Source organism: Acinonyx jubatus, chromosome C2, assembly GCF_027475565.1.
Source record: "Acinonyx jubatus isolate Ajub_Pintada_27869175 chromosome C2, VMU_Ajub_asm_v1.0, whole genome shotgun sequence".
Lineage (NCBI taxonomy): Eukaryota > Metazoa > Chordata > Mammalia > Carnivora > Felidae > Acinonyx > Acinonyx jubatus.
The window spans coordinates 44,229,511-44,245,711 of NC_069384.1; the positions used below are offsets into that span (position 1 = coordinate 44,229,511).

The 16,201-nt window shown below is 35.1% G+C and overlaps 1 protein-coding gene and 1 long non-coding RNA gene across 8 annotated transcripts in view; one reads left to right on the plus strand and one right to left on the minus strand.

The window, feature by feature from the left end:
* The window catches only part of LOC128315152 (uncharacterized), a 44,281-nt gene extending 34,974 nt beyond the window's left edge, over positions 1-9,307 (minus strand). Inside the window, exons 1-3 of one of the 2 annotated variants that reach the window (XR_008297612.1) lie at positions 8,412-9,307; positions 3,386-3,513; positions 1,725-1,860 (exon numbers count right to left, since the gene is read on the minus strand). This is a non-coding gene — a long non-coding RNA (uncharacterized LOC128315152). The remainder of the gene's footprint in view (positions 1-1,724; positions 1,861-3,385; positions 3,514-8,411) is intronic. The other variant, XR_008297613.1, reaches the window with a different exon arrangement.
* Positions 9,308-10,182: 875 nt separating this feature from the next.
* Positions 10,183-16,201, plus strand: part of EPHA6 (EPH receptor A6) — an 856,998-nt gene continuing 850,979 nt past the window's right edge. For 4 of the 6 annotated variants that reach the window (XM_027077585.2, XM_027077587.2, XM_027077586.2 and 1 more), the window contains exon 1: positions 10,183-11,925. In XM_027077585.2, the coding sequence (XP_026933386.1) occupies positions 11,547-11,925 (379 nt within the window). In that variant the 5' untranslated portion in view covers positions 10,183-11,546. The remainder of the gene's footprint in view (positions 11,926-16,201) is intronic. The other 2 variants (XM_027077588.2, XM_053220712.1) reach the window with 1 other exon arrangement.

The following is a 16,201-nucleotide window of genomic DNA, read 5'->3' on the forward strand; positions in this document are numbered from 1 at the left end:
AGATGTAGAGAAACAAGAAGCCTATGCACTACTGGTGGGAATGTAAATTTTTTAGCCACTGTGGAAAATATGGAGATTCCTCAAAAATTAAAAGTAAATCATGATGGGACACAACCTCATAACTGTCAGAATGGCTAAGATTAACAACATAGAAAACAACATGTTGGTGATGCACAGAAAGAAGGACATTCTTACACTGTTGCTGGGAATGCAAACTGGTGCAGCGATTATGGAAAACAGTATGGACTTTACTCAAATAGTTAAAAATAGAACTACCCTAGACCCAGGAATTGCACTACGAGGTATTTACCCAAAGGATACAAAAATACAGATTTGAAGGGGTACATACACTCCAATATTTATAACAGCATTATCAACAATAGCTAAGCTATGGAAAAAGCCCAAATGTCCATCAGCTGATGAGTGGATATAGAATAGGTGACATACACACACACACACACACACACACACACACACACACACACACATACACACACATAATGGAATAGTACTCAGCCATCAAAAAGAATAAAATCTTACCATTTGCAAAAATGTGTGGAGCTAGAGAAATAAGTCAGTCAGAGGAACACAAATACCATGCGATTTCACTCCTACATGGAATTTAAGAGAGCCAAAGCAGATGAACATATGGGAAGGAAAAAAAAGAGAGAGAAGGAAGCAAACAAACCATAAGAGACTCTTAATGACAGAGAACAAACTGAGGGTTGGTGGAAGGAGGTAGGTGGGAGGATAGGCTAAATGGGTGATGAGCACTAGGTGTTATATGTAAGTGATGAATCAATAAATTCTACCCTTGAAACCATTATTACACTATATATTAACTAACTAGCATTTATATACAAATCTGAGAAAAAAATATTATTAAACTTTTATTAAATTAAATATTAAAAAATATTATTAAACTTTTAAATTAATAGGAAGGAGAGCCAATAAGTTCTCAAAAATTTGATCAAATAGAAAAAGAATTGTAAAATATGATTGAAAAATTAATAGACATAAAAAAGGAAACCACAAAGTCCAAAATCTATATAACAGTATACCAAAGAGAGAAAACAAATAAAAGAATGTGTGAATAGAATATAACTAATAAAATAACATTTCCCAGAGACAAATATAGATGTTGTTTTTAAAAACAGATTTTATTTTTGGAGCACATGGGTAGCTCAGTTGGTTAAGTGTCCAACTCTTGACTTTGGCTCAGGTCATGATAGGCTTTCATTGTTTGTGGGATCAAGCCCCGCCTTGGGCTCCAAGCTCATAGTGTGGAGCCTCCTTGAGATTCTCTCTCTCCCTCTCTCTCTGCCCCTCCCCTGCTTCTGTGTGCTCTCTCTCCCTCTCTCTCAAAATAAATACATAAACACCTAAAAATAGACTTTATTTTATAGAGCAGAAGGTACAGAGAATTCCCACTTATCCCTTTCCCCCGGCACACAGTTTTTCTATTTTAACATCTTGCATTGGTATGATACACATATTATAATTAATGAGCCAATATTGGTACATTACTATTAAATAAAATTTATAGTTTATATTAAGTTCACTTTTTGGTTGTACAGTTCTATGCATTTTGATAAATGCATAAAGGTGCCATTATTGTTATTATTTAAATTTTGAAAATGAGCAGAAAGAGTAAGAAGAAAAGTTCAATTCTAAATAGACTATCTTGAATTTAGGAACACCAAATATAACTGGAAGATCCTTACCATTTTCAAAAAGAGAGAAAAATGGAGGTTAGATTCATTGAAATGAAAATCACTAACATCAAATATTAGCAATCATAGGTGACAATGGAGCATGATTTCAAAATTTTGCTAAGGAATAACTATACACTCAGCCAACCTGTAAGAAAATAATAAAAATTTTCTGACATATTAGAGTAGAATAATTTTTTCAAAAAAACATAAAGGTCTGAGTTTATTTCCCATATGCTCTTTTAAAAGAAATAAGTTAAATTGGTGACAGACTATAGGAAAACATATTTTAGGCCACATGGAAATATTATCATTAAATTTAAATATTAAAATAAAGGATTGAAATATTTTTAGAAGTCCAATTTAACAAATGGTTTTCTAGCTTTGAAATAGGTCAGTGCTAGATAAATCTTACTGATGATTTAAAGAAGACAATTTTTATCAACAAAGAAAAAATAACCTAGTAATTTGAAAAACAAACAGGAAAACAAAAATGTTTAAACTAAACGCATTTGACATATTAATACATAGAATGATACTGTAAAATTAATGAAGTCCTAGAGAAGTTTTTAATCTGAGCCACTAGACCAATATGCTGGCACAGGATTAGTCCTTAAGTTTCATTTCATTCCCCCTAGATGTAATCACCAATGTTTCAGCGAATAATACTTGCATAATACTATAATCAACACAGTGTATTAGCATAACTGATACTGAAAATATGGAAAAGTTAGTCATAGTTACTAAACAGAATGTATATGTTTTAATTAAACCTTTGGGCTGTAAAACAATAATGGTAATGGTTATGATCATAATAAGAATAATAATGCTATATTTGACAAGGTTATGGTAAAGAGACAGAAATGTAAAAGGATATATAGACTGCTCATTTCAAAACTTAATATTTGAGCAGCCAAGAGATACTGTAAATAAAGAAGAATTAAAGATCAGTGGAGAAATAATTTAACAGTATATGGAGACAGAGGAAAATAGTAAAGAAGTTAGTGTAGGTAAGCTTAATTCCACATTTTCATAGCAGAGAGTTAAAAGATGCTTTTTAAATTTGATAAATTAAAAAAACACTAACATTTTACCTAGAGCTTCACTATCCAATACAATAGTTACTAAGCCACATGTATCAAATAAATTTATATTGGTTAAAATTAAATAATTTACAATGTATTTCCAGGTTACATTAACCATATTTCAAATGCTCAGTAGTCATATATGGCTAATGGCTACGCTTTTTGGGGAATGCAGAATAGAACATTTCTCTCATATGGGAAAGTTCTTTTGGAAAACACTGATTTAGAATAATGAAAATAAATACCAGAAAACAAAATCCGAAATACGTAGATGTGTTAATCACAAGGATTGGGTCTAAGAATTGAAAATCGTTACAGATTTTTAATTTTATATACAACTGGGGAGTTTAGATTTGTATTTATATATGGTTATATTACTTTTAAAATAACAAAAAGTATAATAAAAATGAATAATCAACACAATTTATAACTCTCCCAAAATGCTTGTTATTATTTTTTAATAAATTAAATTGCACTTAAAGCCACATGAATAAGTAATGATAGATATAATTTTTTTAGGAAATACTTGGTATTTCCAAAAACAGGTTGAATGCAAAGAACATGAGCAAATACTCGGCTACTTATTACCTGTGTAACTCTGGATAATTTATCTTTCAAGCTTCACTTTCTCAAATGCATATCATTGGTACTGTTATCGTTGAGTTGTTGGCTGTTGAGAAAATAGAACAGCATGGCTCCAATTGCTTCCATTTCTCCTTTACATTTTGTTTTTTGAGGGAACAAATAAAGATCAAAATTGAGTTATTAGGTTAGTTGTATCAGGTTAGTATCTGAAAAGAGGGATGGTACACAAAGGAAGTATTTAAAGACAAGGTAAAATAATTGTATTCGCTTAAATTATTTTGCATTTTTGCCTAGATTTTATAACAGAGAGTCACTGCCTTATTTTTGTCATTGTAGCATATTAAGAAACTAAAAGGCAACCTACAGAATGGGAGAAGATATTTGCAAACGATATATCCAATAAATAGTATCCAAAGTTTATAAAGAATTTATCAAACTCAACACACAAAAAACAAATAGTACTTGGATAGTACCCGGCACACAATAAATACTATGTAACTGCTTTCTAAGTAATAGAAAAATTAATACTTTTTATTTATTATATTGCAAGATGACATTTTTATTGGATTTTCTTTTTTCTTTTTTTTAATTTTTACTTTGGTGCTTATAACAAATTAAAGTTATAGAAAGATAGCATCAAGTAACAACCTTGATATGCTAAAAATGAAACAGTGGTGAACAGATTCTCAGGCTTTCCTATGAACCCTCATATTTAAAAAAAAAAAACTACTAACATGAAAATGGGATCCTGACATTTCTACAGGCAAATTTAAAACTAAAGAGGAAGAAAAAAAAAAGCCCCATAACACAAAGACAAACACATTATCATCTAAATGCAAAAGTCTTGCAGCTTCTTTAACGAATTTCTGGCTAAGGATATTAGTTTTGGAACCTCCACTACTGTTACTGAGTCCCTCAGGTTACTGTGATCTTATGAAACCCTGGCAGTTTAATAGCCACAATAGGCATAGCAGGGTTGATGGCAGCTTCTGAACCATTTTTAAAATGTAGCATCTAGCAATGTAGACTAGGCACATTGGCAAATAATTCTATTCAGAATTGAAATATTTTTAAATAATATTATGGTTTTCCATTAGGGTGACTATTTTTAATGTCTTTGACCAACTCAATGTGATATGCAAAAAGCACATCATGTCAGGCTAGCTTTGAAGACAATGTAAACCCATGTAGCAGCAGAGTTATTGTTCAAAGTGTGCTTCATTTTAGTTCATGATAAACATGACTGTGTGTCACAGAATTGTTGTAGTAAGAATAGGCTTTTCTTGTAAAAAGTTGTACTGTGCCTATGCAATGTTTACGTGGTTTTCAGATTCCTTTCTTATTTTCCCCAATAGTAAACAAGCAAACAGTGAAAATAAACCTATATATAGAGAGAATAAAATTATATCTATATCTTCATATAGATATAGACATATATAAAATATGTGCTATCCAATGTGGTAGCCACTGCCATATATGGCTATTTAATTTTAAATCTATTAAATTTAAGAAAAACTAAAAATGCATTTACTCAGTCATTTTAGACCACATTCACATACTGAAAAGCTATATGTGAACGGGGCTACTGGCTACTGTATTGAACAACACAGATATACAAAATCTCTAACACTGCAGTAAGTTCTATTAATCAGTTATTAATATATCATTTGTTTTAGATAAATCACATATAACCTTAATATTTTAACTTGTACATATTCTCAATAAACAAGAAACTTATTTTTTTTCCCATTGGATAAAAATACTCAAAAACAAGCATGAATATACTTATGATTTTTATATATTTACAAAAATTATACAAAATAAATCAGGAAGAAATAAATCAATAGTCTTTGACTATACATTAATAATAATCAAAGTCAACTTAGTTTTTATGTTTTTTTCATTAGTATGTAAAATTTTATTTTTACCTCTAAAAATAGCAAAGATACTACAATTCAATTCCAAATACTATGAACATCCGTATATTCAAATACTATGGACCATTAATAGAATTTAACAGTGAAATACCAGAGGAGTCTCACATTGGCTCTATATTGGAATTTAGTTCCTGAGTAGCAAAAGCCCATTTTCATAACAACTCAGAATGGGCACATCTTACATGCAATATATGTATTTCACATATAGTAAGTTATAATGTTATAATGACTCAAATATTTAATGATCTTTAACAAACAGAAAAAGGAAAACTAGATACTTTTTAATAGTTGAAATATGAAATATTCAATTATCTTTTATGAAAAATTAATTAAGATGATAAATTTGACTCAAAAATAAATATAATTAGTGTTTAAACACACAGTTATTTAGCACATATTTTTTGTAGACATGTAAAAGAAACATTCTCTGCTTTAAAATCTTTTTGAGGTTCTTGAGAAGGCTGTATATGTGTATCAAAGTTAGACAAAAATGTGAAGAACCATAAGTTAATTGTCAAGTGATTGGTATAAGCGAGTTACATGGAATTTTTAACCATATAATAATTATAAGATGATATTGAGAAATGTTTATATTCCCTATAAACATTTGAACAGCCATAGTAAAGAAACATACTATGATTAAAATGATGTGGAACTCCTGACATAAAAGGCATATTAAGTTTTCATTGGGTTGTTATAGGTCATTTGGAAATATAATGAGATGTCATTCAAAAACTGTTCTTTTTATAATCAAATTTTAATATACACCAAAATATATAGAACTTCATAAATGCAAACATGGTACCTGACTTCAAACTAAACTGAAATATTATGAGAAACATTTTGATAAAAAGTACTTACAAAATCCAGCTTGAGATGCTGGGTTAATTATTTCCTTTCATCTGACACATTTACTCTATCTCTAATTTGTAGTAAGAGAACATGTTTCGCATTAATTGTATCAAAATAGTTAAAATGTTTAGCTGATAATGGTTATTAATATGGATAATATTATTAATAAATTTAACATTTAACTATTTGATATACCCGAGTATTTGTATTACAAAACCTAGCTTTGTCTTTTCCTGAAGCAGGTCACGAAGTATCTTAATGCACATATGATATGATAGAAAATTTCTAAGCCTATTTTGATAGACTAATTTGAATACATAAGTAGATATTAATAGCAGTATTCCTGTAATATTTTATCTTATTTGTTAAGATGGAAATAGGTGTATTTCAATACATAAAGGTTTTTTAAAGTTTTACTTTTAGTTTTACTTCTATAATTGGTCTCTGGTTGGTATTTAGAACATGCTTTTTAATGGTATTTATTATAATTCAATAAAAATGAAGTTTTTCATTCAAGTGGGCATGAAAGAAAAACTGAATTAATATGTTACTAATAAAACTGAAATAATTTAAAACAAACTTTTAAAAATTCTCTACATAATTTGCATAAAATTAATTTTTGTGAATATCTGATGCCACAGAGCCTATTATGTAAACCTCATTAAAAAGGCAAGTAAATTGAATCTAGTTGACTTATTTGGCCATTCTGTAGAGCCTTCAGTATTGTAATTGATAATAATAAAAGTTCATGTACTAGCTTTCAAAGGATGAAACAATCTTTACCAAAAGTTTAACTCAAGCAAAAGTAGTAATGGTAGAGATCCATGCCTTAAAAGGTGAGGGTATGATTCTTTTCCTCTTAACTAAAATAACGTGTAACTCTATTATGGGGTAAGAGATGCCTTGTAATGGAATAATTCATATGTCTGTGACTGCAATATAATATAAGCTTCTAATAGTTAGGAACTAAATCCAAATAATCCTTGTACCTTCCCCATAATGCTTAGCACAGATGCACATGGAAATCTCACCTGGTAAATGTTACTGAATTAGAGTAGTACTAGAGAGAAGATTTTTAATGAATTGCAAACACATTAATATATATATACATCATATATATTTAATAAAATGTATGTATGTATTTAATATATGTATATATTATATATATGATGTATATATATTTGCACATATATTTTCTCTTATTACAAAATGCCAGACAACATAAAAAGAAAAGGTTATATCAGAGCAAAATAAGCCAATGTGTTTTATGTAGCCTCAAGTTGATTTATTTTCTATGAAGTTTTTAAGATTTGATATGTTTAACAAAAAAGTGAAATAGCCAGCACTGCTTTTGAATGTCTTCTTTCAGAAAAATATTAACTATCTCCTAATATCAAAGAAATATTTCTGAAGTGTATTTTCCTTCTGATTACATATTTTCTTAAAGTAAAGGCCTCAGATTAACTATATTTGACTTTGTGGATTTTTTTTTTATTTTAGTGGTCTGCATTGTAGAACATAAAACCTAAGCTTTTAATTAATTTATAGTTTAAAGTTAATGACATGACAGCAACAATACTTTTCACAGTATGTCTCTAAATTTTATATTAACAAAAAAGACTTAGACAATTGTACCTATTCAAAGTACTAATCTTCTAAGACTTGATGTTTTGACATACTTGAGAATCAACACTCTTTATTTATGTAGCTTCTACCTTGACCTTAGAAAATGTAAATTACAGATATAAATGGACTAATTTACTCTTCCAAAAGGATAAAATACCTAAGATTTTCTCAAGCCTTGAAACATGCTGAGTATTAAACATTATAATCCTTTTTTTCCTCAAAGAAATTAATTGCAGGTTAAGTCTCTTCTCCTTTCATCATTTTAAAAAGCAAATAGTATTTTTGAATACTATTATTTCTACTATAAAAGATAGCTTATACTAGTTTTTAGTGTTATTTACATATATTTTTAATTGAACTGTGGTTAACATACAATATTATATTAATTTTAGGTGTATAACATAGTGATTTGACATTTATATGCATTACGAAATACTCACCATGGTAAGTGTAGTTACCATCTATCACCGTACAAAGTTATTACCATATTATTGACTACATTCCCTATGCTGTACTTTTCATCCCTGTGATTTAGTTATTTTACAACTGGAAGTTTATACCTCTTAATCCCCTTTACCTCACATAGTCTTTAATAAAAATTTAATCATTCTTACCTGAATCCAGACCAGGTATATGTACCATATATCATGAAGAACAGCAGTCTGAAAGAATACAAAAGAATTCTGAATATAGTACTGAAAAATGAGACATGAATGATTTTCTGAATATGGGTATGATTCAAACAGACAAGTGCAGATAAATCTACATGAATATTGCATCTGGTTCAGTGAGTGGCTTATAATTTTGAAACTGTCACATGTCAGCAAATACATCAACACTGCTGGAAAATCAAAAAGGAACTACATTTCTGTTAAGTGAAATTGCTTCCCCCTCACATAAGATAACCATGAGTATATTTTAAATAAAAAGTTAGCTTTTAAAAATAAATAATTTTTACTTATATTATCATTAACTCTTTTCTGAGTGAAGAGAACTGACCACATAAAAGAGATCAACAAATGTTTCAGAATGAATATCAATATACACATTGTGTGTGTATATATGTGTGTGTATATAAATATCTATGTATTTGTATGTACATATAATGTAGCACAATGGTCAAATAGTTATGGTAATTCTTTTGGAATATCACTAGTCAAAGGTCATGATAACTGCACTTCAATTCATGTTCTTTGAGTTTTTTTTTTTAAGAGGTCGTTATTTTCTAGACATGCAATTGACAATATCTAAATATATGAAGCAGTTTTTATTTTAATATTGATAAAAGTCTTGTAATGTTTTTCTTAAAAATCAAAACCAGAATATAACTATCAATTATCTGACCAGAAAGTAATATGCTTCACTATGACTTATTTACACAAACAAAAATTGTGAATTGCAGATGAATTGTAGGTAGGGGTAAAGATCCAGTTTAAAAATTCAAATCTAACTTTAAAAAGGTCATAGAAGTCTATTCTTTGGCAATAAAGAGATTGTTTAAACAAAATATCAGCATAATGAATCATTAACACTTCTAAGACTATTTAGACATAACGATTTATATTATAATGCAGCCTTTTACTTTTACAGTTGGCAAATTTATAAACTTAATTTGCAAATGCCCATGTGGTCAGTCAGTATCTGTAAGAGTGGTAAAATCAAATTTTACTCCTTTAAGTACCAATACATAAACTCCATACTTGGCTATCTTTTCAGCAGTGATTTGCATACGTTTAAACTGGCATGGACACCTTTAAAGAGAGGCAGTGTTTGAATTCGTAAGGAGAGTGAAAGTACAGTCACCAATCAGAAACCTTCCTTACATTCTCAAAATCACTTGCATTTTACATTTCTCTCCACGCAGCTGAATTAGACGTGGGGCCTCTTCAGCCACACTTCCCTCTGCTTCCTGTAGACTTTAGCCAATAACTGAACTTCAACTACCATATGTGATACAAACATCGCAGGGTGGAAACACATCGAATGAGGATCCTTTCTCTCCCAGAATTCCGTAAGCGTCAAACGCTGATCCTTTGCTCCTTCATCAGCCATTTCCCCAACACATGCCACTGTGCCATTTCCCTCTGCCCACTTTGAAAACATCGTCTACCCTTTATAAGAACACTGTTTTCTCCGCTCAGCATTCTCCATTGCCATAAATACGTTCTGAGTTTTAAGGAGGGCTTTTCAAGCTCACTCGACTGTGACAGGCTAAGTCCCTTCAAGAAAGAAGATGATGATGCTAAAGAATAACAGCAAATAAAGTATTACAGAACCCCCATGCTAGCAATATGGGTTGCTCTGCGCCACCCTATAAAAACGTATTAAAGTTTAGTCTGAGAGCCTTTCCTCCTTGCTTTTTTCTTCCTTGTGTGAGCAGTCGCCTCCACCGGCGAGCAGTGGAGGCATTTTTGTTGTCGACTAACCCCCTCTAGCGCCGAACTGGCAGCATCCGAGCCGCGGCTGCCCAGGCAGGCCGAGCGCAGGGCTTGGCGGAGCTCAGGAGAGCTCGCGGCTCCGGCCCTGCCCTCTGCGCCCGCCGCGGCCGCGGGGCGAGGGCACGAGGGCCACGGACGCGAGACCTCTCCCTGTTAGCACTGCGTGTTGGCCCGGCCCTGCGCTGAGAGCCGCGTGATCCTACCGAGTCGCCAGTGAGTCTGCGGCTTCGCACCGACTCGAGCGCCGGCGGGGAGTGGGTGCCGCGAGGGGGCGGCTTGCGTGGGGAGAGCAGTCCGCTCGCCGCGCACCCGGCGCCGCCGTGGATGTTGCCGCGCGCCGCTCAGCCCTCGGGCTGCTTGGAGCGCACGGTCCGACGCCGCCACGCCGGGGGCACGCCAGGAGCGCTCCGAGCCCCCAGAATCCCAGCGCCCACGACTGCGACAATGCTTGTGACCTCCACCGCGAAGTCACCGCCGCACGGCGACGCGAAGACCTCAGTGAGCCCCGGCGCCGGGCACCCGCCCGTATCCAGCCTGATGTGACTCTCCTCAGCTGCTGGCTCGCTCTTTTTTGCCTTACTAGGACCTGAAGCAGCGAAGGAGGCCACAAAGTTGAGGCGCTCGCCCTAGTGGGCAAGTTTGGGCGACCCGAGCGGTTGGAGTGGTCGGCCGCCGCCAGGCTCGCCCCACACCAGGAGCGCCTGCCCACAGCACTCACCCCCTCCAGCGGCGGAAATGTGGAGAAATCAGGGAGAAACGGTGTCAGGGGCTGATTAGCCCCAACACGCTCGGCGCTGCGGCCGCGAAATGGGAAGCAAAGTGTTTGGGGGACTAAGTTCGGCCTTAGAAATGCCCGCAAAGAGGCTGCCAAGGCCGAGGCTCAGCGCGGACGCGGCGGAGTCGGAGGTGTCCGCTGTGCTAGCCGCTGCCGTTGCCACCTGGGCGAGGGGCTGAGGGCGCAGCGCGCACGTAGCTCGCTCGCTCGGACCACTCGCGGCCCCGCCGAGCCACTTCGTTTCCTTAGCTCTCGCCACACCGGCCGAAGGAGTGCCCGCGCGGTCCCCGCGCCCCTTCACAACTGCTGCGCCTCCTGCTTTTGGCTCTGCAAGTGCCCACTTCAGTCCGGAGAGGCGCTCGGGCCGCCGAACTGCCCGCCGCACCTGGTCGTCCCTTCCCCCACTTCCCCCCCGTGAGGCGCCCTCCCCCGCCCCCTCCCTCCCCTCCTCCAAACCACAGCCCGAGCTCGCTCCTGCGCGCGCGCTCTCCCGGGCCCAAGTGAATAGTCCTCGCGCGAGCGGGACACGGTGGTGGATGCAATTCCGCTCCCTTACTGCCGCCAGGAGCTTCCTGGCGCCGCAGGCAGCGTCCTCCTCCGAAGCAGCTGCGTCTGCACCTGGGCAGCCTGGACCTTCGTGCCCTGCCCCCGGGGCCTCGCGCGGGGGGCGCCCCGGGACACCTCCTGAGGGCCGGGTGGAGGAGGAAGAGGAGGAGGAAGAAGACGTGGACCGGGACCCCTACCCTACGCAGGACACCTGGTCCCGCTGCTGTCACTTCTCTTTAAGTGGGAGAAGAGAGCCGGGGAGAGCCATGGGGCGCTGCGAAGTCCGGGAATTTCTTTTACAATTTGGTTTCTTCTTGCCTTTGCTGACAGCTTGGCCAGGCGACTGCAGTCACGTCTCCAACAACCAAGGTAAGGGACGGGGCGGAGAAGGGGGAGGGGGGGCGGGAGGAGGCGGGTACTCGGACGACCGGTGCATTGGTCGCCTCCTGCAGGTAACTTTGTCCCGGGGTAGGCTTCTTCGGGTTCGCCACATGAGGAGGTCGAGGTTGTTGTCCCCTTTACCAGAGCGCCAGGAGCGGCAACCTCCCGAGTTGCGGTCCCTTTTGCTCCCAAATGTCTTTAAACGGATGTGTGGGCATCAGCAGCAGTTGGGTCCCACCGCTGGCGGCCGCGGGACCGCTCCCCGCAGCGCTGTCTCCCCAGAAGGTCAGGCTCCGTGGCATACGCTTAATGGACTTCTGGCTCTTCGCTGTGGCTAACGGCGCTGTTACTCGTAGGTTCTCGCTTGCTTTCGTGAAAGCGGATAGCTCCCGCTGTACCCTGTGACTAAATACCAGCCTTATGCCTGTGGTAGCTATGTTGCCCTCGCCCAGCCGCAACCCCTTTAGCCCATCCAGACCGAATGTAGACTTGTTGGAAATTATTCCTGGACCAGATGCCCAGATTTTTGTGGTTTCTTTATTGCCGTGACGAGGCGGGAGGGGGGGGGCGGGGGTCTCGGGGAGAAAAAACGTTAAGTGTGAATTTCCAAGTTGTGAATATCCTACTCCTAAAGTGGAGTCACTGACAGATTTTTTAGGAGGAAGACTTTGGTAGATAAAGTGGTAAAGTGAAACTGTATAGTGTGTGAAAAGTGAAAGTCAGGTTTACAGAATGGAAAGCACTGAGAATTCTTGAACATTTTCTTTCCTTCTATTCAGTAGTCTTTATGAGACATACCTCACTGGATATCTGCTGTGAATATTTAAGGTTCTGTAAAAATATCACCTGCATAATCTAAATTCCTTGAACTAAGTGGCGAACAACCATAAAAGTTTTCCAGCATGTACCTGGCTGGTTGTTCTCATTGGCGCCGTGATGACCATCAATATGTCACCTGTTATGTCACACGTTTCTAAAGACCTCAAATGTAAAAGTTCAATTATAGTTACAATTTAACATCTAAGACTTTGAAATAATTTGCAGATATAAAAATGGAGGTCAGATGATATGAGTGTGCACTTGCTTTGTGAGGATGAGAAGGTAGAGAGAAGGCAAGTAGAACAACACAGCCTTCTTTTGTGTCATAAACATATGACCATTTTATTTGGAAATATAATTATTCAGAATAAGAATTCTGTTCTTATTTATACAGCTGCTACTTTTGACAGGTTTTCCTAATTATTTGTTTTTTTTACCTGCCAGATTGAAATCATACATGCATATGTAAATTTGGAAATCATACATAACTGTCATGCCTTTGAAGATCTGTCACAAAAGTGCCACCTATAGTACAATACGTGCCTGTGTTGGTGTATACCTTCACACACATTCCTCATTTGTTTTCAAGGGCAATTGGCATTAAATATTGAAGGAGTAGTTACTTAATATACCTCTGTAAGAATAGAAGGTTTTAAAAAATAGCATAAAATTATTTACTTGGACTTTTTTTGTGGGAAGACAAAAACGATTTTTAATGATCAGAAACTCAGACATTTATATCGTAGTATGTGTTAATATTTAGTATGTTAGTATACATGTCTTTAGTAGCCACAGTAGACTCATTTACTAGAAATATTTAACAGTTATTTCCATGCAATCATATCCCTAAATCAACATTTAGTTTTTCATTAAGTATCTATGATATACCAGTTACCATACTGGGCCCTGGGGAAACTAACATAAATAAAACACATATCAGAATCTCCAAGTGACTAAAGTGCCATTCTACCAAAATGTGTCAAGTGTTAAAATACCACCTTTCCGATATTCATATTAAATTTAAGGGCATTGAGGAGTTATTTGTTAACCTCTTGCAGTAATTTTTATTTTTTATGAGTTTCCCATACTTTTTAAATACATTTTACCTAAAATATTTACCAAATATATGTATTATATGTGTGTTTGTGTCAATTAGCTTAACGTTTGTGAACATTACTTAGTTTACCCATCAGTAGAGGATCTTAATTTGAATTTTTATTATTATAATAGAAACACAGGCTATGCATAAGATTGCACTTGAACAATACTGTACCTAAAGGCTAAGTTGGATAAAATTTAGAGTTCTTCAACACAAGATTATAGAGAAATATGCTCAGATTTTTTTATCAGACACAAGTGATTGCTTATAAAATGGTTTATACAGCCTAATTCATAGTGATTAGAAATTAAGCCTTATGTTACTTTAGGATAATATTTGAATACTGAAATCTTCACACTAATGGTTAATAAAATGTCAGACTTCAAAATGTTATTAACATTTTGGAGATTTTTTTTAATTTGTAGTTTCATGAATTAGATAACATGAATCAAAACGTTCCTTAACAATTTTTTAACATTGAAAATATGGGGCATTACAGTATGTGTACAATATAAAAAGAATAATGTAAAACATAAATTAGATTTGTTACACACATGATAGTAAATATTAGTAATATGATTAATATTTAATTTTAAGGAGGTAGTATTTATTTTCCTAATAATTTGTCTTATAATGGAATTTATATTTTATTTTAAAAATTTGTTAGGGTAAAATTTCATTTTTATATAACTTGTCTTCTGATTAAGGACATTTACAAAGTAATTTTTTTAATGTTATTTATATATTTTTACCAAATTATATAAAATCTTCCGTGGTGAGTAGATTCACCTTTCCCTCTCCGTTTTTCTATTACTTAGCCAGGGTAAAATGATGATAATGACAAAAAAGTGAACTACTTCATTTTTAATATGATGCTTAACAAGGTACTGAGAGTAACTTGACTATAGGAAGCATCTCTTGTCCTTTAACTGGATGTGAAGCTCTGCACTATAAAGACAAAATAAATCAATTTGACGCTCTCTTCCTATTACCTAAACTTCCTTGAATCGATCAGAAAGTAGAGTTGCTTCCTAGATCACTTCATCTGATTAAGTAAGTGAAAACATGATTTGTGTTCAAATTTCTCATATTCCATTAATTTTCTCTGTATTTAAAACCACAATATTTATTAAGTAATACCAATTTTAATTTAAAAATAACATTTTATCTTCTTTATAAGCTTTATTTCTGTACTGGGCATTTAGGTGAATATAAAGCATAATCTTATTTCATATGTAAGTAACCATGTCTATCAATTACAGTGGTTAGTAGCCACCAGGGGTCCATTTATTCGAAGATTACTCTGTTTTAGCTAATAGTACTGTATAGCCTGAAAGTGTTGATTTCTCAGAATATGTTTCCAAAACTAATCAGAGACTAAAGTAATTGATTAAAGCAAAATATGGTTCGCATACAAGAGTCTAGTGAACTCATTTTACTACAAAGATTATGTGAATTGATCTTTTTTTTTCCAGGATACTTAGGAAAAAATTAAATAAACAAGCAAAACAGTAGTCTGACTCACTACTATCACTGAATTTCTTAATTTGAATGAATTGACTGTAAAATCCCCTGAGTTGTATGTGAATACAGGTTAACATACCTGAGCAGAAAAATATCGGCTTAAGAGAAGTCATAGCCTAAAATTAGTTGAACTTCCATCAGTATTGTTCACAAACTGTAAAAGTAAATATTGTTCTTATAGAAAGGGATGAATTGAAAGTTTTTTAGAAAGTTTGAGTGAACTTTATCGAAAATATTAAAAACTTTGTTAAATAAGAGAAACTGGATGATTTACAAAGTATGTTTCTAAAAGACCTTTCACCTAGATAAAATTCATTTGCAGGGGTAAGCTGTTCATGGTTGTAAAGGGGCAGGAGTTTGTAATCACATGCCTTCTTATTAACTATAAGTATAAAAACAACCTAAAGTGTAATTTTATAATACATTTACAAATTAGAAAAAAATCATGTGTAATTAGTCATTATGATTAGTACTCAAAGTAGAAAGATAAAATGTCATTGATATGTATTGATCATCTAAGTATTGTTTGCTCTGGGTTTGGGATAAAAGTGTATCTAAAAACTTTTTCATGCACAAAAGTTATACAGTGTTCTTTAAGGGTGTTTTTAAAGTAGAAGTAACATGAATAAAATGGTTTTATTTCGATTTTCCTAAGAGGAAAAAATACATATCTAGGGGACAAGACAAAATTAATGTTTCCATTACATCTTTTAATTTTTTTTTTATATTTTCAAGCTTTTCTGTATGGAATTTGTATTACTTTCATGTTACAAAATTAAATATTAAGAAAAATATTAGAGTAGAATCCTTCTGTTTCTTCAC